The sequence below is a fragment of the Mugil cephalus genome, chromosome 21 (genome assembly GCF_022458985.1).
Source record: "Mugil cephalus isolate CIBA_MC_2020 chromosome 21, CIBA_Mcephalus_1.1, whole genome shotgun sequence".
NCBI classification, from domain to species: Eukaryota; Metazoa; Chordata; class Actinopteri; order Mugiliformes; family Mugilidae; genus Mugil; species Mugil cephalus.
In genome coordinates, this window is record NC_061790.1 from 5,732,352 (window position 1) to 5,758,004 (window position 25,653).

The following is a 25,653-nucleotide window of genomic DNA, read 5'->3' on the forward strand; positions in this document are numbered from 1 at the left end:
TCTACGACAGGTGAGAGTCTTGTGAAAATGCCGGAGACAGGGAGTTCAATTTGCCTGTTTTTGTCCCATACCCAAACAGGTGAGTTTGTTTGTCGTTCAAGCAGCACCTGAAGGGAAGAGGAAGTGGCTTTGCCGTTTCGCCTGAATAAAAGCGTAACCTGGGCTAATTTGCATACATGTTAGATTAACTTCTGCTCTATTTCCAGCGTGCCAGTCCATACCCCCAACCTCAGATTCCAGCCATTGTGACTGACAGCTACTCCTTTACCTGCATAAAGTCCAAGGTAAGCTCCTTTCCATCGAGGCTGGATAGAGCCAGGGGCTGAGACAGGTGGTCTGGCATTGCAACCCCCCCACCACCACCACCCCCGCCCCCGGGCTGAGTCCTGCTTGGAAGAAGCCCTGGGCAGAGGGGATGAGCAGGGCCGATTATGAAGGCCACCTCTGTGGGCAGCAGAAAGCCCCTGTGCGCTGCCAGTCCTCCCTACACTTCAAGGCCAACAGTCTGGACACAACGGCGCAGTACAGTAAGGAGCGCGCGACGCACACCTGGACAAAAGTGGAAAGCACGGGTGCACGGATGCACCCTCCAACAAAAGCACCCACTGGTCAGACAATGACAACTAATGGGGATCCAAATAGAATGACAATAAAGCGAAATACGCATTCACGCGCACAAACCCACACAAAGAGCCGCGGCTAATCTCATCTCGCCAGAGGGGATGTGCCTGGCAGACACAACCTTCACCCTGTTTCAATCTTAAACTCCCAAGCAGTGTTTTTCTTTCATTTCTTTTTTTTTTTTTTTCTCCACGTGTGTGTAAACCCCTGATTTACGTAAGTTTAAGGTCTGTGTTCTTTCAGACTAAAGTGGCTTTTGTAACCGCCACAGACGGGCCCTAATACCACCGCTAACAGCCTCCACAACACACTTCCAAATAAATGGCATAATGAGTCATTAAAAATGGCCTTTCACAGAGAGGGTATATAAAAAACATGTTAAAAACAAGGACAGAAACAGAGGCTTAAATGTGTGTGTGTGTATGCCGGAGCATGAACTGAATATAAATTGGTAGAGGCATTAAATATTGAATAGAAAAAATATTCCCAGGCCTGTCTTTGCTTATATAACAGTATTGGCATGATTCACATAAGGGGGAACGGGCTTATTTTGAGGCCTGCTCTTCTTGGCACACATGTGCACACATGCAGTATGTCTTCCTCCCACAGCTACTTAATTTGATCACAAAGCTCTCCGAAATTTCATCTCAACTCGAAAGCCGCCGCATACTGTCTGCATCTTCAATTAAAGCCTATGCATCTGCACTGAGAGAGAATTTTGTTTTTTAAGCCTATGACGCGTGCCGCACCTCATACATATTTCATGAGGCTGACATGGCTAGGAAACCGAAGAATCACAAGCGATATGACCGTGCAGACATGTGATACAGAGCCTTTCCATTTATAACAGACTTGAGAGCGAGTTTATAAAGTTGGAGATCTCTTGTTTCAGTCCCAACATGGCAGGGAACATCACGTTTCTCCTGCTGCTCTCAGCCTCGAACATAAGGCACCAATATCTCTACAGACAACCCCAAAGGAATACTCTCTCTTTGGCAAATTAGCTCTTTGATCAAAGGAACATTGTTCCACAAGAAGACTGGTTTGCCCCTTCGTGTGTTGAGATTTTTGTCTGTCAAACAAATGGGCCGCGGTGCTGTCCTGTGAAAACAAGAGTTGTGGTAGAACTGAAACCAACACGCAACCGTTGACTAAATAGGCTATAAGACTGGATATCAAAATTTTATTCAGAGTGTTGACAGAACAGAGAATTAAAAAAGAGTCGACTTCGAAAGTTTGTTATTAAATGTCGGCTCAGATTGCAGTCAATAAATTCATAATTTAAGACAGAGTTTTATTCCAACATGTGTTTGTGTTGAGACCATGTGTTTCAAAGCTTTGCTGCCACTTCGATCCTTATTCCCATTACTTAAGGATTATATAATGCAACTGATTGATAATTTTAGTCATTCGTTCTTTTAATAAAGCTACAACAAAGGAACGATCTCCCATTTCTAGGAAAGGCCCCAACAGTGGTATCACATGTTTGTCCTTGTAGTCAATCACTTTGTTTTTTAAGTCTGATGTGCTTCCTCTGAATAGTTGAGTTCATCAGAAACATTTTTTGGGACACTCCCAAATTTCTGCATTCATAGAACCTGGGTTACATTAGTAACATTGCTTCTCTCCAAAAGGCTTTGCCAGTTTTGTAGCTGCTGTAGCCTATTCCATCTCTGGTGCTACTGTTGCCACAGTCTTCAGCTCTGGCTATTAATAGTTGCTGATTGATGTGAAATGCATCGCTACAATCGGAGTGGCAGCGTGGAAAGTCCACCAAAGACAACAGCTTTAAAACTCAGATATACTGTAAAAGTATACAATTTTAACTGAGAAAGTATACTGTAAAATAACGCAGTTTTCCTACCACCTTAGCTCAGCTATATCACAAATAATAGAGGACAAGCCTTTGTGGATTATTTCAATGTTGATTTTCTTGTTAGTTTAGTTTTTGTTTTGTTTTTGTTATCCCCCATTTCCCAATTGTGGAAAGTAAATCAGCAGGTCCCATAATGACTTCATCGCCATCTTTGATGTTCCCCCCCGAAGCAATACGTTAATAAATACTTTGTCATAGATGCATACATACAATGCATCTTCTCTCTGTCTATAAATGCCTCACACTCGAGGGGGGAAACACTAAACAGAAAGTGGGCTAACGATGTTAAGATTTATGAGAAAACTGAGACTTTGTGGGGCTGCTACGTGAAATACCACAAAGAAGACAATATTCACCCAAAGCATATGTTTTATACATACATATATGTCTATATATGAAGGTAACTCCAAATAATTAATGGCATTTAGAGCATTTTAAATGAGTTTGTGAGTGGCATAATTATTAAATTACAACCCAACAGTGTTGAGTGCTGAGCTCCCCATCATCCAGGAATCCAGGGGTTTAAACTGGCACCGTAGCCATGTTTCAAGAGATCAGTATTCACGACATTAAAGCGCAGTAATTACACTGGCATGGGCAAACATTCCATTTAATTAGTGAGATATTCAATGTATATCTACTTATTAAACCAAGGCTTTAGCATCCCTTTGTGGTCCAGTGCCCCAAGGAATGCACTTGCTTGCACTGTTAACAGAATAGGCATGACCGCAGGCATAGCCAAGTACCCAACAGGCTTACATTAGCTATGCCCAGCTAGTTAGCCGAATTGATTATCAGAAACCACTGCCTCTGCAAATTGCAGGATTTTATGTGGGCGACAGTTCAGAATGCTAAAAAGCCCACGGTAGGGAGTGGCGTTGGTAGTGAGTTGCCTGTTGGGCGCGGGCAGCCAGATGGCGTGTATGGATCTATAGGAGGCTGTTCGCGAGACAGATACCACCGAAATACATTAGAGAGTAGAAAAGGACACATGAAAGGCAGGAGAATAAGAAGAGGAAGGCAGCAGGACAGCAGGAGATAAGCAGGGAGAGCCCAGGAGAGCACAAGTCAAATGAAGCGATAGGAGAAAAAACGAAGAGCTGAAAGGACGCAGTGATGAGAACGCAATGAGAGAGAGGGGAGGCATGCACAGTCTCATCGTAAAACCTCCAAATCATAACGGATCGCCATTTACAAATGCTTCGGATTTTCCCGGTTTAGCGGAGGAAAACTCTCCATTTATCATGTTAAAATCACTATTTGGATTCATACAGCTGTTTAAGTCACTCATAAATCATTCTGCTACTGTTGCACCGGTAGGGAGATCCATTTCCTCCCAACAAGCACGTTAATCTTTGGTCTAAGGTATTCTGGTGCCAGCTACACATACTTATGCATGAACATGGTGTTCACTGTCGACCAGAGGGTCCACAGTGAGCAAAATGTTCATGGAGACTGGCGCAGAATTGTAATGCTAACCATAAAAAGACAGGCTACGTTTACAACCATGTTAGCTGAAGGGAATGCTAGTACTTTAGTTTAGATTAAATCCTCAAATCATCATCCTAAGGAGAACGTACACGTCTGCACCAAATTTCATTGCAATCCACTCAATACATCTCGCTAAAAACCATAAATTGTAAACTTCATTTTGGTGATGAAAGATTGTGTAGACCAGCAAATCGTTAGACGCCGTCGTCTGGGGACCACGGATGAACATGAAACGATCAATTGAGGAAATGCTGAGGTATCTCTTTTAGAAAACTCTAAAAGAATTCATACTCAAGGGACCATGGAAATTCAATTGCAATTAATCAAACAGCAGGCCTTCTGGTTGGCCCATAGAGACAGGCAACAGTCAGAGCCATCCTTTCCACAACAACAACAACAACAACAACAACAATAACAATCTACAGCTGTCAGTTCAGTTCAATTCAATTTGCACCAATCAGCCACAACATTAAAACCTCTGAGAGGAGAAGGACGCGCTGGAACAAGCCTGGTCCACAGACGCCCCTCCCCTCAACCCACAGGACCCAACTCTCCCACACTAACAACATTGTGTTGCAGACACCACAGGACGCCCTCAGAAAGCCCATGTCCATTCTGTGATGAGTCACAATTGTTTTGGAGGCACAAGAGAGATCTAGATATTATTAGGAAGGTGGTCGCAATGTTATGCCTGATCGGTGTATGTAACTACGATTAACAATCGGACCAGAGTCCAACAACCCCAGAGCATGCACAAAGGTAAGAATAAACACACAAAGACCAATTACACCAACAATAGTACCTCTTGTTAAATAACTAGAGGTGGTATGGGGCCGCTGCTGGTGCCAATGACGAACGATGACTCAAAATGTATTCCCTATGATGTCAGCCTCTATCAGACTCCACAAGTATGAACTCACTGCCGCTCAGAGGAGTGGGTTGTTTACAGGATTTAAGTCACGGGTTTTTCTGGCTATGAAATCTGTGAGCAGTAACCTGCTGCTGCTGCTGCTGCTGCTGCTGCTGCTACGCCGGCTGCCAAAGTGCTTTAACAGGAATTGCTCAGTCCTGCTTAGCCAGGGAATTCACACTTGCTGCAGCAGCACAAAAGAGAAGTCTGGCAGCTCCTGTTGTTAGCCGGGATAGTCCAAAACCCTTGAGGGTTATTTAATAATTAAGTAACCAATCACAGTAACTGGGCGTAAATCCTTGTGGTGCTGTCAATGTGTGTGTGTTTGTGAATGTGTGTGTCGTTTAGGGGGTTGTACCCACCTGACCAGTGTCCAGTGGTGGCCCCAGAGCGGTCGGTGCAGGAGTTACTGACGGGCAGAAAGACGGTCTCCCAGCCCCCGGGGGCGTAGCGCCAGTTGTGAGACTCCAGGATGAGCGTGCGCTGGGTGCCATAAGCGATCATGAAGCAGTAGACGACATGGTGGAGCTGGCAGCCGTAACCGCAGCCCTTATTGATGTTACACACCAGCTTTCTCGCCTTACTGCAGTCTGGGGGGTTCTGAGAGGAGAAGGAAGGAATGTTTCAACATTTTTTATTGCTTGACCTTCACCCGGTGTCTCTCAAAGACCCGCTCGCTGGCTTGTAATAACACATGGCTGATATTGTTTGTTTTCCTTGACTGTCTCCTACTCCAGTCTCATTTTATGTTACCTGCTCTCCCTTATTTTTTCAGTTTGCCTCTCTCTGTGTACCTGTCATTTTCTGTCTCTCCTTTTTTTCTGTTTTTTTTTCTTGCTGTTAAAGGATAAATCCGTTATATATCTTACGTTAAAACGTAGCCTCCTTTCTCATTTTTCCAACATGAAAATGAGTGGAATGAAGCGGTTAATGTGCGGCAGGACAAGCCGGTCAGAAAATTCTCAACCGGATCCTGTTTGAGTAATAAAATAAAAGATAAGAAAAAAATTAAAGTGCTGTTTAACAGCTGCTTTAGGAAATTAAAGAGCCTCTTAAAAACGAATGAATTCCACTGATGGAGACTGTTGAAAGATGGCCAAATGCGTCATTGGGTTTGGTCTTTTCCTGGGGTTTGTTACAGTACTGTAAGCCTTATCCTTCAATATCTCTTCCTGTTGTTGGCTCTCGTATTCTTTCTTTTCTTTTCTTTTCTCCTTTCCTCTACGACTGACTGCTCCTTCCTTACTCTCGTTCCTCATCGCAAAAATTAGCTTCAATATCATCCAAAGTCAGAGCGGGATACCAGAAAACCAAATGAGTGACGCTGGGGAATTTGAAGAATTTTTTTTTTTTTGTTTCAACAACAACAATAACAAAAAGTGGAAACCAACAGAGTAACGCATGCTGTGTTGTGGATGAGTTGCCGGGCGGGTTGTGATTCGCTCTGCAGCCGGTCTGAGCGACTCTGCAACGCTCGTGCCAACCGGCTTCCTAAACAGCAATTACTGGCTGATGGGAGTGTTTTCCTCATTAGGCTGCTGCAGCTGTGGATGGTTCACAGTAATCAGGCCGCCCGGCACCCACCGGCTAACGCTGCCTATCACACACTAGCAGGAGAGGAAGAGGAAGAGGAGAAGAAAAGCAACGAGAGGATTGGGGTGGGGGGGGGAGACAAAAAACTGAGGAGATGAAAAGGAAAAAGAGAGGAGGGGGAAGGAAAGTAGAGGAGGAGGAGGACGAGAGGATCCTCTAGGAGCAGAAAACTGATTACCGCTGCCGCTGTTCAATAACATGAACAGAATACAGCGGCAATCGAGCTGACAGAACAAGCCGCACAGGTACTTCCTCTGAGCTGTAACGGCTGCCACTTCTCCACCGGCCTCACAGGTGTAAACTAACTTGCGGCGCTAATAATCTGCAGTGGCGTCCGGAGAAACAAACAGACCTTCTGTAAAGATTGTTCTCCGTTCATATCTTGGCATCTGAGTCGCGGGGACCTCTAAAAGCGCGAACCGTTTGCGGCTCGGTAATGATGTCACTGGAATCGCCGAGAGATGCGGTTCGAGGATAATGACGGCGGATGCATGCACGAAGGCCGGCTCTCGTGCCGCTCGGTGGTGTGGGTTAAGTGCCTTTCTAAACGGTGTTCGCGTCGAGCGTCAAACACGGGAGCGGCACCGGAGCACTTCAGTTCACAGAGTTCCACGGCGGTGTTGTTTGCTGATGGACGGCGTGTGAGGACAACCGAAGCTGAGAGAGCATGACGCAAGGGAACGTATCCACCGCGAGGCCCACATTCACCCGATCCGAGTGTGTGGAGCTGCAGTGCAGGACCAATGCAGGACGAGTTTTAGGTCAGCTGGTGGAGCATTGGTGGCGATGCACTGTTAGTCAGAGATAAAGAGGCGAGCCAATGTAGGGGCGTAACTAGGCGTTGGAACTCTTGTGATGTGTTGACACTATGTTTACTTAGCTAATATTTGCTACTCTTCGTGTATTTTGCATGATGCCAAAATTTTAAATCTGCTGCATGTGGTGACATTCCTGGAGTTGGTGCGTTTAAAGACAACCAGCACAAACCGTTTGCCAGATACGAAGAAATGGAGTCTGCTGCGACAACTAGAGTATGGAGCACAGCAGAGAAACTAGAGTTACTTATGTAACCAAAGTTCTGTGGATTTGCGATCTCTGGCGACAAGAAGAGGAATAAAACAAAAGCTAGGAAGCGTCTAAGGCAGGTTTCAGCTGCTCCAGTTTGAAAAGCCCCTGAACGTTCGTGGGAAGAATTACGGTGTAAAATATAAAGCAATCAGTGGCGAGGACTAACACGGATTTCCTGGCTGGAGAGCACTGAAAGAGGAGAGGAGGCTGCGGAACAGTAGGCGTACTTTATACCCACGTGTCAAAAGTATTTGTGTAATTACCTCCACGGACAGAATTAAAGTGAGACTCCTGTGGATTTTACGTAAATGACTGCGTTGCTGCTCTCGGTCGGAAGCAGATTTGCGGTAATGTGGTGCAATGTTTCATCCGTCTGCTGCACATTATATTCAGCTCATTAAAGTTTTTTTCTTTTTTCTTTACATTTTGCTCATGGATTTGTGGAGGAAAAAAAACACCTATAGAGAACAGGCAATATTTGGAAGGACTAGTTCATTTGCATGAACCTCCACAACGGCTGCGGTGCAGCTTCAGAAAACTCACGCGGCAATCAGAAAAATCCAAGCAAGGAGGCGTTTCCGGTTTAGAAGCTTTAAGCATTTCTTTCAGGTTGTTTTATTATATCAACCTTCTTTTTCTGTACTTTTCTTTTTTTTTTTTACTGCTGGAAAAATTTCACTGCAACCGCTATTTAATGTTTTCGCATTCTGTAACTGCTTCTCTATCGAGTAGTTTTTATTGTTACTGGCAGAGTGTGCTTTTCCTGAGTGGGATTCAAACTGTGTACCTACGCAGAATGTGTTCACAGAATAGGATATAACCACACGCTGGATGAGATCTGAAAGGCAAACGCCTGTGTAATGCGCGCATTTTAAATAATGCAGAAGACAACATTTCATCGATGTTCCACTATTAGCTCACAAGGTTGACGCTCTTTTTAATCTTCTGTTCTAACAATGAGATTCAGTGGGTGTGTGGTTAACCAGTGCACCCTTTTCTGTGCTTCTCTGGCATCCAAATTAGCAGGAACACCAAGAAACGAGAATACCGCAGCGTGTCAACACGCCTTAAAGCTCGCAATTACAAGTTAATCATCAAAAAGGACTAAAGTTTTAAGGCAGTGATAAATGATGTATGTTCACCGGATAGTTTCTAACTTTACTGGCTGTTTGGGGGCTTTGTCAGAAGTCTGTAGTTTGTCTTTGCTGAAAACAGCTGCTGTGGTCAAAATCTATGGATGTATGGTAAGACAGACAGGTGCTTTAATTGTCCACTCTGAGATGAGTCGGGTGGCAACGACTGTTAAGGCCGAGACACACCGCAGACGTCCCACACCCTTGACACTAGTCAGACGACCCAAATTAGGAGAGGAAGTTTGTAACTTCCTACCATTGCAGCTAATAGTAACTCACCTGGTTTCCCCCTTTTTTTTTTAATGATAAATACAGATTAACTGTTCGACTGAAGAGTAATTTCCTTTTACCCAGGCAAATATAAACCAATCTGGTATAACATTATGACCACCTTCCCTATGCCCATAATCCGAGTCCTGTGGCGTCAATGTTACTCAATTCTCTCGTCAGTGGTCATAATTTAATGCCTGATCGGTGTATATGTGCAACTTTTCCATCCAGACACGGGCAAAACAGGTAGTTCTGGATGCGGGTGTGGTTTGCCTCTACCGTTGGCAACTCCTTTCACACTCAAGCACATCCCATTAGTCCATCGGTGCATTACAGCATTAAGGTTTTTAAATTTAACCTGGACACGCTGAGCGACAAGTCGACCCCGGGAGCCGCAGTTCAAGAACGCCCAAGATCAGAGAGGACAATCTCGTTCATTACTATTTAATACCAGCCACACAAAGCTCACGGTGCAAAAAATAGATGAAAAGCCTGTCCGGTCGAGCTCCATCTGAACGCTGCGAGTGGACAGATGGAGCAGACGCAGAGATGGAGTTAGTTAAACCGGGAATGAAGGGAGAGGCTGGTGCGGGTGGCAGACACAGCAGGATAGAAGGGAGGAGTCTGTGTGTACACATATAGATGTGTTAGTGTGTGTCAGCGAGATAGCGAGGCGCACACACACACACACACACACACGCGCGCTGTCTCTTTGTGTACAAGCATGCGCATCAGTCATGTGGATGAGCTCGCATGTGCGCGCCAAATCGCTTGCATAGGTGCGGGTGAATCCATCTGCGCGCGCCTGCGTGTGTGTGTGTGATGAATTAGTGATGGCAGCTGGTGGAGCGGTGTGATCCCTCAGCGGCGGTGACAGCAGCTGTTAGTGGTGCTGTCTCCGCCCAGCCAGACTGACTGGGTCCTCTTCATCAAACACACCGGCTCATTAATGCTGCAGGGCCTGGTGCCGCGCCGCGCCGCCCCGTCAGAAAGCCCCAGCACCGCCGCCAGAGCAGGGGAACGGGGGAGCGGGGCGGCCGGGGCGAGTGGATGCGTCCTGGAGGGGATGCACGTGTGTGCGCGTGCGCATCCGTCTACGCCTCGTGTCTGTGCGCGTTTGTGTCCGTCTTGGTACGGCGCAGGCGATTTCTGCGTCTCTGCATATGCGAGTCTGCCAATCTGTCGCCTCGCGTCTCCGCACGCGTGTCAACATGTTTTGCCATGCGAGCGTGTGACACTAAAACGCTGACAAACAACAAGAATCCCGCCTGTCAGATCTGACTGCTGGAACCGTCTGCTATCACACCACTCACCTGCTACTCATGGAAACCGATGCTGACAGTTACGGATGTGCAAATGAGACGGGCGGGTGTGAAAGATTTCCTCAAAAAAGACATATGTGCGTTTGTTCGTGCGATTGAAACATTTGCATGAACGCTCACGAGGTAGATAATTCCGTGTGTGTGTGTGTGTGTGTGTGTGTCGGGGAGAGGGTACGGGCCAGTTGGCTGAGCAGCAGGTGTGTCTGTAGATACCTGTAGGTAAGTGATTCTGTTCTGGACCAGATCCGACAGGTCTTTAGCCTCCTTCATTCTCCATTCGCCGACTCCGTCTGCCTGGCTGAGGTAGTACAAGTCCGTCATGATGGACCTGCAAAACACAAGAGCGCACATTTCGAAGCTTTATTCCTACTCGCATTTAAATAAACACCTGATAGAGCAAGGTCCTCGCCAACGCTTTTTATTTGGATCGATGCAATCTGTAAACCTGTCCTTATCACATCTAGGAGCACTGCACCGACTGCCAAACACAGCGGAGAAGCAGTACATCTCTGAGAGATTGGTACTTAATAACTCCTGCAAGAAGCCTTTCTTAAGGGGCGTGCATACAGAAAGTGCAAAGTGGCGGCAAGAGACCATAAATGTTAATAGAACTCAGCGAGTGATGGGCTAAAAAACCTTCGGCGACGTGAAGAGGGCGAATTCCAAGTTGAACTAATCTCAACAACCAATCAGAGCGGCCGATACATAACTGGCATAAGTCGCTGGTACACACTGATCAAGCACAACATTATTCCTTCCCATTCAATCCAATTCAATTTCTATAGCGACAATAATAATACAAAATTGTCTCAAGGCGCTTTAGGAAAATCCAGTGTGAAACGCGGCCTGAAACCTCCACCTTATATGGAGGGACCCATCCGCCTGAATTTAGAAGGTCAACTCCGGCTGCTGCCATCGAGGGGCGTCATTGCTATGGGGTGGGGGTACCTGGTCTGGTCCAGGTGGGTGCTACATGTCTAAGTAACATCCAAACCTAGAATACTGTATTGTCACAAGATGGTCAATGACATTTACTTCTACTGTCAGTGGTTTTAATGTTGTGGCTGAACCCAGATGGAGTATGGCGGAGAAACCAGAGTTACTTGTGTAACCAAAGTTCTGTGGTTTCACCACAGAGCAGCACCGAGAGTCTTCGACGTCCATTGTCGTCGATTGTCGGTATCAAGACTTCCACGGTCTCTGCCGTATCCAAATACCCAAAAATGTCCGTAAACACGTTACAACCCACGAACCCTCAGCTTTTCAAGGTCGCGTCGAGTTACATTCACGAATCGCAACCCGTCATCAAGACAACACGCTGTCTGCTAAGCCCTAGCAAGGCTTAACGCTTCTTCCCCGATATCCTGAGAGTAAGTGTTGTTTCTGCGACGCCGCCTGACAACAACAGCGTCTTTCTGGTTGCTGAGCCGTGTTTGGATTAAGTCTGCCATCTGCACGCCGCTGACAGAGAATTTGTGCACGCATCACACACTGCCTAATATCGTGACCATCCACTTGCAGACATGCCCAAGAGCTCTGATATGCGCGGCTAAGGGCAGATGCAAATGCGCCGCAGAAACACACACACACACACTTATGCAAGCTTAATTTATTACTCACTTCTTTGACCCAAATCAGTCACATCCTGTGTGACTGAGAGTTCTTATACATATATTCAGCAGCGCATGCGAAGACACAAAGCAGATGAACGCACCACGTCCCATTTTTCAACAGTGCGGCACGGTGGATGGGGCCTCTCTAAGCCAACCATCATTACTCATTGTCCCATTCCGAAGCTGGAACCACCACGTGTAAACGGATGTCAGACTCGACTCTAGCGGCGCACAGGGGAGCCATCGCCAACCCTCCGCGGGACGGGAAAGCAAACCTGGCCGGCCGCAGATTTTTAAACGAGGAGGAATCGACCGACGGGTCCCGACGGACTTGGCAGCGAGGCAAAGGGGGAAACACCACACAGTCCTGCATACGTAAAGTGTGTGTAAGAATGTGTGTGGTCACATGTGTGGGGGCGCTGTGGGCTTCCCCCCGCAGCCTCTAATTGACTGTATCGGTTTGGCTCCTGGGTTAAGTTACGGCATGAATATCAGCGGGTCAGGTGAGACAAAGGACGGGGGGGAAAAAGAAAGACATGACACACAGTGCGAGAGCCCGACAGTGCTCTGTTGTGTGATAGAACATGAGCTTGTTGGTGTGCGCTGTTTGAAACCGAGCCTCGTTGTCTCCGTGTCTTTCCGCACCTACAATACCACCGGCCATACTATCCTCTCCATCCTGTTGCATGAGTAGTGCAGAGTGGATCTGGTTCTTAGGCTTTTTTTTTTTTTTTCTTATATGGCAAAATCACAGCGTGCACCGTGCAACGCAACTCCCAAAGTCCTCAATCTCCAAGACAGGTAGTCACAAAAATGTCCAGATGTTCTCCGCTCATGCGCCACTTTTTTACTTATTTTATCCGGTCTACTCAATAAATCAGCGTCAGATCAAGTAGATTAGCGGAGCCGGCTAAGCAATTACTTCTTCTTCTTCTTCTTCTTCTTCTGAAGCTTTTGTTCATAACAGTCAGACTTCGTGAGCAGATGGTGCTCGTCCAGATGTTCAAAATTTTCATTCTTTAAGCACTTTGAATTTTGAAACTCTGCTAGATTATATTAGTTTCGGAGACTCGCTGTCAGTTTATTACACTCATGCACCTGTGGTGGTGTTCTTCGTGTGTGGTGAACTTTGAGCCACTGTTTACCGGCAGACATCTATAAACCGGTGCCTGTAAAGCATTTCTAACACTAATGCACTGAGCCCTTTCACAAGCAAGTAAGGTACATTTTTGGTTTAGTTAGGACATTTTCAAGACGAGGACCCTTACACCCTTTCTTGTGTCAGATTTAAATGGAAGAGCTGCGGCTCAATTCTAGTTAAACAATCCATCAATCACTTCACCTTTGATCCCTTATCTGTGCCGGCTCGCTCGGTTTTTGTCTGCACTACATTGAAGGAAAGCTGGGCGGACTCAGAGCGAGGACAAATCTGAGCGTATATGTGTACGCTTGCATGCATGACTCCGCAAAATGTGTGCGCCGGGGAGGAATCAGACGTGGGAAAGCTACTTAGGAAGCAATGGCTAAGACAATGGGTCCCGTAAGCCACTTGAGCGGGATTACAATGGAAGCACTTGGCTAAGCGACGCCGGGCTTTTCTCCGCTTGCCGCGTGGAAAGCTGCCGTGAAGATGATAGGAGGAGATGCGTCCGCAACCTTTGGCCTATGTCACCGCGAGTGCCGCTCACTGACGGGATTCTGGGCTACTTTTAATTACAGTTTTAGCTGGTATCGCCTCTTAATCTGTTCATTGACAGAAACTCTGATGGATGAATTAATTATTTTGCAGTAAAAGTCCCACAAAATGCTAATTTGTGATTTATTTTTGGCCAATATACTTGTTTAGATAGATGTGGAGCTCAGAATGAAACTTAACATATTACTAATTACAAATACTAGAAGAAATTGCTTGGAAACCCTTTCATTTATCGACTAATCATCTAGTTTAATACAACCTTAAACAAGCATTTAATGACATCTTTTGATGTTTGACTGCTCCTGGATAACCGAGTTACAAACTCAGTAATTTTCCGCGTCCACACTAATGCTGCTCTCTGTACATTACATTTTAACACTTGTTACCATTATATTGAGTGCCACTTATTGACTTCTTTTACATTTTATTTTGCACCTGTCAAACTCAGGGGAGGTGCAGCCGCCTTATGCAACACTGGACCAACTTCAATCTGTTGTGTGCCTTTTCATATCTATTAACTTCTTTTGTATTTATAGTTTATTATTAAACCTGTTGCACTGTGGGTCTTTGAGTAATGCAGTTTGAGTCCTGTGTATGTGCTGCACATATGGCAGATTTGACAATAAAGCCGACTTTGATTCACACTATGGGTGAGTCTGGGCTGAAGTGTTGCTCGAGTGCAGGCTGATGTCGTTAGAACATTGATATGTGGGATCAGGCCCGTAGCATTGGGCGTCGGTTTTTCAGAGTGCGTAAGGTTTGCTACATTTACACGATACAAGCCTAAACGTGATACTTTTGGGAAAGCTGCTGCTCCTTTTCTGGTCTGAAACCTCTAATATTGCATTTTGGTCTGGACCAGCAGAAACGGACACCTCTACACACAATGGCAAAGGGTTAGAGTTAGGGATCCATGTTTGCTCCCTGAGAGGGTTGAAGCACTCTTGATTCCCTTATCATGTGACCTTCACTGGGAGAAAATCAAGTCATTCAACAATGATAACAACTTACAGTTCAATGAACTTGTTTTTTTTTATGTTAGCAGCTGTTAAGCAATTAATCATATGACTACTTCACTCGTGTCTAGACGCTGTGCTAAAAATTCTCATGTGGATATAAGCAGTTTCCATTTGGAAAAGTGGTTTTAAAACTCAAAAACGCATTAGTGCGGGGGCACCTGTTCAACCAGGGGAGCTATCAGGGTGCACACACACTCATCGGCACACATTAGCAGCTTGCACTCTTTTTTCATGTCAGCTCCCCCTTTACTTCCTGCCTCCATCCACTAAGTGATAGGTCTTCAACAGGGGGTTTGTGGCGGTACTGCAGGGAGGGGTCGCAAAAGCTTTGGTTGATTCGACATTTTTTATATATATTTTTTTTAATTTTCCCCACAAATTTAAATGTCTTTAAATACACATATTTTAGTAAAGGGATAAATCAAGGCAGAATCGTTATCTTTCAGTTAACACTTCACTCATTCACCGATACAGGAGCTCACGTTTCACACAGAGACCTGTCAATCTACTGTACACAGTAGGCCCCGCCCCAATCGCTGCTGAGCCAATCACAAGGCTGCATATCACAGCTGTCAGGTTCCCCGCAATATTAGCAGAAGAGGAGCTAACGATCTTTTAATTTCTATACAGTTATATGTATGTTTATGTTTACTGCCACCCTACTGCTGCACATTTGAATAAAAAAAATGAATATTTGAACCTGTGTATTATTTAAATAGCTTAATATTGAATGCAAATTTATGATAATAGTGTATATTCATAAAGAGCACTAGGCCGAGTATAATATAGAACACATATAGTAGGCAGGTAAGACCCCTGCACTAAGTAATATCAACTAAAGACCCAAAAAATACTTATTACTGTGGATTTAGCCTCGTATCAAATCAAATCTATGTCCAAACAGCTTCCACAACACCTAATATGCATGACTGTGCGAGGAGGAACCTTAGCAGACTTATAAAAAGACAAGAAAACTCCGCACGAAAAGGCACCAGGAGACAGGTCTGCTTCTTCAGCCCTCTCGCTGCGAGGTGACAGTGTTATTCACAGAGACTGTCAGCGTTGCTTCCAGGAGCTGCTATTTTCTGCCCACCTCTCCTGGTGTCCCAGGTCCTGCAGGAGTGTGTCAGCGTACTTCTGCCTCTCGCTGGCCTCCACGGTGGCCAATTTCTTCACCTCGCTGCGAACAAAGTACCAGAACTCCTTGACGCCGTTCTCCACCCTCCTCCGCATCTCCTCCTGAGTGGGCCCGGGTCCTGCGGGGAGGAACGAAAACAAAAGGCAGTCAGCCAGCGTGACATTCGAGACCGGGGTGCGATCTGAAACAACGAATCAATGGCATGCGCTTCGACGCGGCTCTGTGGGAATACAGCTCGGAGAAACGAGGTCGGAGAAGACGCCGGGAGGTCCTGAGAACGATATTAAGATTATGCAATTGTAAATAACCTCCCGGCACATAGCGAGGTTTCAGAACGCTGAAATTCTTTCATACCCTTGTCCCTGGGTGTTGCTTTGACCTCGTTAAGAAACACCTGATCACTGTTTTTGTGCATCATGGCTCTGGAACTCAATACCAGAGCCAAACAATGTGGAGTAACCCACATGGACAACACAGCTGCCTGCTCTGGTTTCTATGGAGAGAAGGACATAAAAAAAAAAAGAAAGAAGGGAAGGGCTGCCTCGAGCAGGAGGAGAAGGAAGTGGTGTGTTTCTTTTCTTTTTTTTTTACCCTCCTATCGCACCCTCTCTCTTCTGTCTTAACTTGCTCCCTTGTGGAAAAAACGCCCGAGGGTATTTTTAGCTTTTTCTTCCCCTGCGGCAAGATGGTAAGACTGACCCTGCGCTGCCCTCCGCGCTCGCACGTCCTTTTCTTTTTTTTTTTTTTATTTTCTTTCTCCGTGCCCGTCTCTCCTCTCCTCTCCCCTCACACTCTCCCATTCTGCCAATGGGGCATTCGCGCTGCTTCCACCTCATTCACACATTTCTCTGCTCACTTGACAGCTTTCCTGCCCCCTCTGACCGCCGCTTAGAGCAGCTAACGCACACATAACCCGCCACCGTCGCACGGCGCGTCCCCGTCCTCGTCCCCGTGCCCTGCAGGGCGGCGGCGGGGTTAACCCCAGACCGGGCTCAGACTCTCGCCGCAGGCAAAAGCTCACACGGCCGTTTTTTATCATCCCGAAACAAAGTCACTCTTCATATTTCTTATTTAAGACCCGTGCCAGATCTTTCCTGGCAAACTTTTAAACGCGGCCCCGCCCCCCCTCTCTTACCATCTCCAGTGAGTTTCTGGAAGCTGTGGATCTTCTGCTTGGCTCTGGTTAGCTGGTCCTCCAGGGAGCGCAGCCTTCCCGCTGCCAGGGACCCGGCTTCTGCCTGACCCTCTGGTATCCTGGGGGACACAAGAAGAAGAAGAAGAAGAAGAAGAAGAAGAAGAAGAAGAAGAGGTGATGGGTGAGTAGTGTGAGAGCATCAACAGAGGGAGGAGAGTGCAAGAAAAAAAAAAGAAAATAGGCCTTCTTTGCAGATATTTCTTGCTGAATTGGTAAAAAAAAAAAAAAAACTGTGTGCAGGTGAACAAAAAAAGATCTAAAAGTAGAGTCTGCGCTGCAAGAAGTTTTCATTTGCTCTTTAGTTGAGTGAAAACAATCACGACATCCAGGAGGAGGCAGAAGCGATAATTGAAACGACGGAAGTTATTTCTGTAGCGAGCATTTATAGACCTCGCCGAATGCATTGGGTTGCCATGGAAACACGTTCACAGGCCAGCGGATGAGACGTGTTAGCATTAGAGGGGGTAACTAATACACTGAAGGCTAAACTGCGCACACTAAACACGCAGGCTCTTCATTACCTGCGTTACGGATTTGGATCAATTAAATGATTAACTCGGGCCGGACCAGCTGGTGTTCATGTTGAATTATTCTCAGCCTCTTTTGTTCGGTTTATACTACAGCCAATGAATTCCAGTTCGTACTAATAACTAATTCTTGAAAGAGAGAAAGCACTTGTGTTGTGAATAATGTGTTTATTGATATTTTATTTTCTGTGTGTATGTTTTAATGCGGCTGTTGTGTGTATTTACGTGCCACATGAATATAAATTGGTGTATTTTAAGTCGTTGAATTCAATTTTATAAATTAACTGCAGTAATAATAATATAATGTGAATGTCCTGTATTAAAGATGTCAGCATGAAATTGCTTATTATGTAGAATAAAAATTACAGTACATTACATGGTGAATGTTGTGCACAACTTCTGAGAGAATCTGTGTAGAAATAATCTTAATGCAAGCGGTTTTAACGGTGAATAGCGACGTACGGGAGAACATTTGCCACGCAGCATCCACTGGTTAGTGTGACATGAACTGTGTCTTACTGGAAGGACTCCATTCTCATTTCTCAACTTAAAGGTCACAGCGGAAAGCCGAGGGCTGGCCCCGCTGAAAAATTCTATTTCATTTGCTAAAACGCCAGAGTGCAGCCTCCCGGAGCCCTGTCCTGGTCTATTTACTCTGAGCTCAAGATTATGTACAGACTGCTGAATCCCTCCCTCTCTCTCTCTATGCTGGTTAGGCCCCACCTATCTTCTCCTCCACGAGCCGTCCATGTATTATATTACCCGGGCCTCCGCCGAAGTCTGTGAGCTGAATGTCAAATTGCGGTGAAATGGATGAAAAGTAAACATAAAGCCGGGATGGGATTCTCTTTTTGACTCTGGTTAATGGTTTCCGCCAACGGTAAATGTACAGCGGAAGAGTCTGTAATTCAATACTTACACAGGCTAACATTTTAGCTTAAGAATGGAGGCGCTTTAAATTTAGTCTGGGCCGTAGCATACTTGGATAGAGCTAATTTACCGCTTCAGAGTTGTTCAAGTGCAGTAAATATAGTAGAAATAATCTGTCAGTGTGTTAGACAGAGAGGAATCTCCCTCTGGTTACTGTACATTGCATTACTGCTGCTGGATCTCAAACATGTGGTCTGAACCATACATGCACAGAGGTCACAACAACAAGTAATTACTCCCTTATACCTTTATTTATACACCGATCAGCCTCAACATCACAACCACTGATAGAGGAAGTAAATAACATCAATCATCTAGTGATAATACAATGACACCTGGCATCAAAATTCACTAGGTCATAAGACCCAAAGGCCTTAAACTAACAACATTGTGTTGTCACAACTGTTTTTGAGGCAGAAGGGAGACCCACACAACATCAGGAAGGTGGTCATAATGTTATGTCTGATCGGTGTATGGTATCTATAGAGCTGTGTTCTAAAGCTCATACAGAGGTGAGGGGATATACAAATGAATTTCTTGTACTTGGCAGCATTTCAGTTCATTGATGCAATGAGCTATTTTCCATTGAAAAAAACCTTTGGCGACACCAAGAGGGCGGCTTCCGAGTTAGCGACGATACGCTAGCGAGCAACGGATACGGCCGGTGGAAAACATCCCGAAACATTCACTGCAAGGAAACACCGTCTGCAACGTCGGTTCCCACCACCACATTCACCTTGGAGCGTCAGGTATTTTCTCTTCGAGTACAAAGAGGGTGAGCGAAGAGGAGCTATCTTTGTCACTAGCAATACTTTTATAAGAGGGATACAAAAAAAAATGAGCCTGGAGTGTCCACTAGCAACTAGCTGTTAGCAAAAAAAAAAAAAAGAAAAAGAGAGATAAGTTTCTAAGGGAACTGCAGAAAGCATGCAGTGAAAACACCACTGAGTATTCTGGTATGCACGAAACACAAAGTTGAAAGCAGGAAGAAAAGAAAACCCTCCATATATTATAAAGTATCTGTTCCTGTACATAAAAGCATTAAAAGCGGAATATGACAGAACGCACAGGAGCGCTGGCTGAAGAGCTGCGAAGGCCATATTAACAAGTCATCAATGCGTGCAAACGCAATTTACTCCCCGAGTGAGGAACATCAGTCACCTCAGGCATAAAGATGAGACTTTTTTAAAGTTGCAGCAGCCCTTCCCCCGGCGCAATTCCCCTTTCGGTGTTCAAGCCCTGGTCCCCGAGAAGCCCGGGGGCCTCCCACTTCACCGAGCAATGACTGAGCATTTTGCTTCAAAGCCGCGGAAACCGAGGAGAAAAGAGAGGATATTTTAACGTCTACATTATGCAACCGCGTGACAATGACGATCCGTTTTGGGTTCAGTTAGACACATGTCTTTAATTCGGGCTCCTTTTTCCATGTCTGTGGTGGGTTCATTACAGATGCCTGACACGGATCTTTTGAAACGAGACCCGGGTGCATTTCCTTTCCTGTCCTCACACCTCAACGTTTGTTCAAAACAAGTATCTCCAATTAGGCCACACCTTTACCTGGCAGCGACACGGCTGTCCAGGAAGTAGGACTATTTACCAAGTGACATAATTTCCCAGGGGTTTTAAGTGCTATGTGTAAGTGTAACATAGCTCGATATCTCCTCGAACGAGGCAGAGGAAACAGGACAGGCGGTCTCAGGGTAATGAGCAGGGATGTAAAAGGTTAGCTGGCGTGCTCCGAAGAGGCATAAACTGCTAAAGTGCGATTGTTAGAGGCAAAACAGAGGCATCCCCTGGTCAAATATATGTAGATATAAAATGCATCTAAACACTCAGCAGTATCTAAGCACACACACAGACACAGGAAGGAGGCAAACACAAACACAAACGATCCCTGATGGTATCTCCAGAGGACCTGAAGCACAGACGAGACAAAGGCAGGTGGATTCAACAGCATCTTAATCAAACGATACAGGAGAGGTAACGGATGAGGAAAAACTCCTGAGTCGTGGGGGGTGGGGTAGGAGGTGGGGTGTGTGTGTGTGTGTGTGTGTGTGTGTGGTGGGGGGGGGGGGGGGGGCGGCTGATGGGCCCCACCGGCACGATGCACTGACTCGGAAAGCAGGTGAGGTTCAGCGTGCAACCCAGTTTCCTCTGAACTGCTGCCCCAGCTGTCACCGCGTCGGCTCCTGCACCCCTGCACCCGGTAACCATGGAGTTCAACAGGGTGATCACAGGCGGGCGGGTGGGAGGGGTGGAGGTGGGGGTGGGTTTGCACGGTGAGGGCTCGGGCAGCACTGCACCTTTATTTCACCGGTGGGCATCAACATACAGGTCGACTTCAAAGGAAAAGCTACGCGCCGGACTTTAAAGCCATACATATGGATGGAGATGTAAAGGGGTCTCTGTAGATGAAAGGGGCGCGAATGAAATCTGCCTTCACATTAAAGTGGAAGCTGCGTTTGCACGCACATCACACTGCAACACGTCACACCTGACACGTCGCGGTCTCTCCTGGGAACTCAGACGCTGGGAACCACTTGACTCCGGTGAGTCAAACTAATAAACCGCAGGAATGTCGACATCGGAAAGCGTTAGGAAGCGTGGGCGGGGAGGGCCATTAAAACATGCCAGTGCTCGGAATCCGTTTTAATAACAATAGTGAAAGGAACAATGCCAACTCCACATACAGTACGTACTGTATCTTTGATACGCCGTGCCACGTGTGTTTGTGATTCCTTTCCTGCCTCGCGTCTAATCAGCTACAGCTCCCGTCTCCTTCCACTGCTGCATCCATGTCACATCCACCGACTCAAACTGTATAATTCCAAGTAAACTGATTCTGAATGGTGCATTCTTGCCTCGCATGCTCCAACGCCTCAGCACATCCAGAGCCAGCCAGCCAGCCAGCTCGGCTCTGAGCCCTACTTGACAGAGATGTCCCGACTACAGGCAGCTCCAACAATGAGGCCAGTGTGTGCGGTTGCAGACCTGGCCTCGCCGGGGCTCGAGCGACGGCCTCCGGGTCGATGGGAGTTCAGACCTGGAAAGCGGCATCTGCTTTGTCGAAGGGGGGGGGGGTGGTTGGCTGAGCTGAGCTTAAAACCATTAAAGGATAAATGAGTCCTCTCACTTTACGCTCGGCGCGACCTCAAAACACCAAACGGCACGTCTGACGCTGCATTGACCCGAAACACGGGGATATGTACGAGGCAAACTTATGCCAAAAGTATCACTTTATAATCTCCTGGAAGCAAACTAAAAAAAAAAAAAACACTACTAGAGGTCAATAATTGAGGCTTAATGGTCAACGACCATTAAAAGATAAGCTCACTGTAGCACAGACAAACAGATTGATCTGGGTCATGTTATGTAAATAATGTGTTTAAACTCAGGGGAGACATTACACAAGGTTACCACGACGGGCCAACGGAAACAGTGCCACCGCGCCGCCTTTTATCACTCGGTGCGGCAAACATCCTCCTGCCGGCACCGAGGTATAACATATAAAGCAGATTAGGGCAATGACTGAGGCCTCCGCAAACTCTCCTCATCCCCTCAGTTCTCATTTTTCATTTCCTCCTTGCTGCTCTTTACTTAGCGCGGCCCTCGCGCCATCAATCACGCTGGCATCCCCTCCGCCGCCGTCCTCCTCCTCCTCCTCCTCCGCATTGTCCCGCTCCCTCTCCTTCTCCACCACCACGCCGCTCCGTCGGCACGCCAGGGGGATCGATCGGGTCCTCATCGCTCAGCCCAGCTGTCACTCTCGCCCCGCGCGCGCTCTCCCATGTCAAACCATCAGGCTGGCGCGTGTCATCGTCTCCGCGGGAGCCGTGGCTCCGTGCCTCCGAGGTGACTGGCGGCCGGGGAGAGAGGGCGGAGCCGACATCGTTAATGTTGGGTTGGCACGATGCCCGACGCTCAAATCACCCAGGAAAGCCTTGAGCAACCGAGTGACTAGACTGGATGCGCAGGTCAGCCAGGTGATGCTGATTTGAACCCAAGCGTCGATCGATTGATTCATTAACGTGACATTTTAAAATCTCACTTCAGCAAAGCCGGGTACAATGTGTGTGTGTGTGTGTGTGTGCGGGGGGAAAGCTGCAGAACTTTTTTTTTTTGTATTCTAGTTTCCTCTGCGATTCCACTAATTTACAAAAGAAAATCAATACGCCACGCAAACAGCCTGTCACTTTCTGTCATAAAGCAAATGAGCCACTGTAAATTAGATCCATTCAGGTATATAATGAATGCACCACGAGGCACATCTATCTCGCGCCGCCGCGCCGTAATGACACTAACCGAGTTAAATTCCGCTCCCAACTACAAACCGGCCTCGGCTCCGCGGGTTTTCCGCCGCCGAAAGAACTCGACGACGATGCCGCAATAAAGTCGCTTTCGCGGGTTTTAAATTTCTCTGAGGCCACACGGGAAAAATGAAAGCGCTAATGCGACGCCTCCGCGCTCCGGATGAAACCTCCTCTGTTCGTCCGACGTCGGAGATCGGTGTTCGAATCCGCGGAAAGGTGCGAGCCGCTGAATTGGGTTAGGTGTGCGTTGAGCAAGTCGATCGGAGAGCTAGTGAGTTGTTACGTAGTCAGTCATTCCGTGACAATCTGCCGCCCGGAGGCTGGCTCCGTGCCATGCCTCTGTCAGCAGTTCGGGAGTGGAAAGGGGGCAGAGGAGGAGGAAGACGAAGGAGCGAAACAGGGAACAAGGGGAGGCGATGAACAGAGAAAGGCAGGGATGATGGGCAGCTCACTAACAGCCTTTTTGTGTCTATTAGGGCTCTAATATAAGGATAAGAGACACTACAGAATGAGGTGCTGGAGTTCTCTCCTGGGCCCCTGTCGGACCATTACACACACACACACACACACACACACACACACACACACACACACACACACACACACACGACATACAGAATTGAATCGAGGACAAACCAAACCCCTGTCGCCGTCGATAGCTCACAAAGCTTAACCCCGGCGAGCTCGCCGCCTGCCTTCGGTGTCCTGCGCCTGATACTTAGCCGGAGCTTAGGGGAGACTTGAGAAGACGCTGTAGCGCCGCCGCACTAAAACAACCGCGCAGGCCTCAGTCCCAGACCAACAACCGAACTCCATAACAAGCAACAAGCGCGCAACGTGTCCGGAACCCATCTGGACACTGGTCGAGTGAAAGCCGCACTTGTTTTTTTTGTTTTTTTTTTTCCCCCAACGCCGTGAATTCCACCTTTGTTTTTGAGCCAATTTTGAATAATTACAAAAGCAAGGGATTTAATCAGGGACCAGCTGTCTGGAGCAACGTGTGTGTGTGTGTGTGTGCGCGTGTGTGTGTGTGTGTTTTATGTTTTCGTGCACTGATGAGGGCCTCGCATCAAAGTGAATTGGAATATCACAGAGGCGCAGCAATGGAAACATCTGACACTGAAGTTCGCTGTTAATACGGCAACGCACCAGAACGCACCGCATCCCTTGAATCTGCAGACACACACACACACACACACACACACACACACACATGTGCAGACCGAGTGTTGATATGCAGAGAGAAACACTGTCAGCATGCGGAGATAAGAGCAGAACCATCTGTCCCTCTATTACACATAGCCCGGCTGTGTGAAAGACGCTGCGTGGTTAATGGACTCGTACAATGTGCTATTATCTTCTAAAATGACACAACAAAATCTGGTGAGGTGTGTGACAGATCAGCCATCTGTCCGTCACGCGGCGCCTCTCCGGCACCACTGACCGGCTTTTGAAAGCGAGAGCCGATCCGCCCGATAAAAAACCTCGCTTTCGCCCGACTGCAGGCCGCGCGCCGAGACGCCGAGTTAATCAGATGCTGATTAAATTTTCATGAAAACTAAAGAAACAATCATCTCATCGCCACATTCTGGCATTTGGAAAATTATTCTGATTGCGCCGCCAGGGCGGCGGAGCCTGCACTCGCTTCTGGACTGCGACGCGGAATCAAAATCAAATGTTTACTGACCTGGCGTAGCGAGAGGGTGATTTTTCTTTCCCCGAGTGTTTCAGGGGGGGAAAACGTCACCTCCGCAGATTTAACAGTAACAAAAATCTGCGAGCACTCAAACTTTTTACTTACAGCGACGGCCGACCGAAGAATGACCTACGCGTACAGATCAAAACAAGCGTCTGCGGAAAAGCTCTGCTACTTGAGACAAGGACGAGGATTTCCTGCGCTCTAGATTTGAATGTAAAAGGAGCGTCGAGGGGGATCAAGGCCACGAAAAAAACCAAGGAAGCACTCATTTACCTGAGCGATTCGGCCATGCGCCGCAGGTCTTCATTCTGCTGCTTGAGCCGCTCCAGCTTGGCCAGGATCTTGGAGAGCTCCCGGCTGGACCGCTCCGGGTGCTCGCTGTCCCTCACCAAGTGACCGCCGATGTAGAAGAGGAGCGTGCCCCAGGCCAGCAGCACCAGGGTAATCCACCGCCATGACCCCGCCCAGGGCCGCATGGTTCAACCACACCCCCCCCCCACCCCCAAAAACAAAAAAGCCTCTCGGTGCGCCCGTACACGCCCCCCCCACCCCCCACGATCCAACCGGCCCGTCTGCCGGATGCGCAAACGCACGCGCGCTCTGCGGCCCCGTCACCACAAATGCCGCAGCGCCAGCCTCGGCATCGACATCTCTGCGGGGGACGGTGAGCGGCTGACGAGGCGGGGAGGTGGGTTCGTTTCGGTGAGAAAGGCGGCGGGTAGTCAAACCGGTGATCGAGCGAGCCTTTTTCCCGCGTGCTAAAGCATGGCTAGAAGTCTGCGTTCCGACGGCCCGCTTGGTGTCTTCTCCTCTCCGCCCAGCTCCGCGTCGACCGGCTTATCCCACACCACCTCTCCGTGTCCTTCCAGCGCCACAGGTTTCTTTTATTCAAGCTGCATCCTGCGGGAACAGAGAAAAAAAAAAAAACACGGGGGTTAGCCGGGTGTGTTACACAAAGTTTTGATTTGCAAATCAATCCTCACAATCCGACTATTCAACCAAGTCAGCGCGGGAGACGAATATTCCGTCGTGCATGCGGAAAACAGGTCAGACGGAGCGACGGACGAGATGCTGCTGAACGGGCCCCGACGTAACCCTGTCTCAGCAGCCTCCCGGATTGATCAGCATGACACTGCAATTTGCATTTACACGGCTAAGCGCGGTCCCCGAGCGATCCTGCGCTGCTGTCGAGGCAGCGCGGGGATGATGTTCAACTTTTCGGTGTCCGGCCATGCTTGCACA

General features: G+C 47.4%; 1 protein-coding gene across 1 annotated transcript in view; it reads right to left on the bottom strand.

Moving 5' to 3' along the window:
- The window catches only part of fut8b (fucosyltransferase 8b (alpha (1,6) fucosyltransferase)), an 82,350-nt gene that overhangs the window by 13,783 nt on the left and 42,914 nt on the right, over positions 1–25,653 (bottom strand). Inside the window, exons 2-6 of the mRNA XM_047573585.1 lie at positions 24,685–25,311; positions 16,886–17,004; positions 15,706–15,868; positions 10,498–10,612; positions 5,261–5,498 (exon numbers count right to left, since the gene is read on the bottom strand). Of these exons, the coding sequence (XP_047429541.1) occupies positions 5,261–5,498; positions 10,498–10,612; positions 15,706–15,868; positions 16,886–17,004; positions 24,685–24,887 (838 nt within the window). The 5' untranslated portion in view covers positions 24,888–25,311. The remainder of the gene's footprint in view (positions 1–5,260; positions 5,499–10,497; positions 10,613–15,705; positions 15,869–16,885; positions 17,005–24,684; positions 25,312–25,653) is intronic.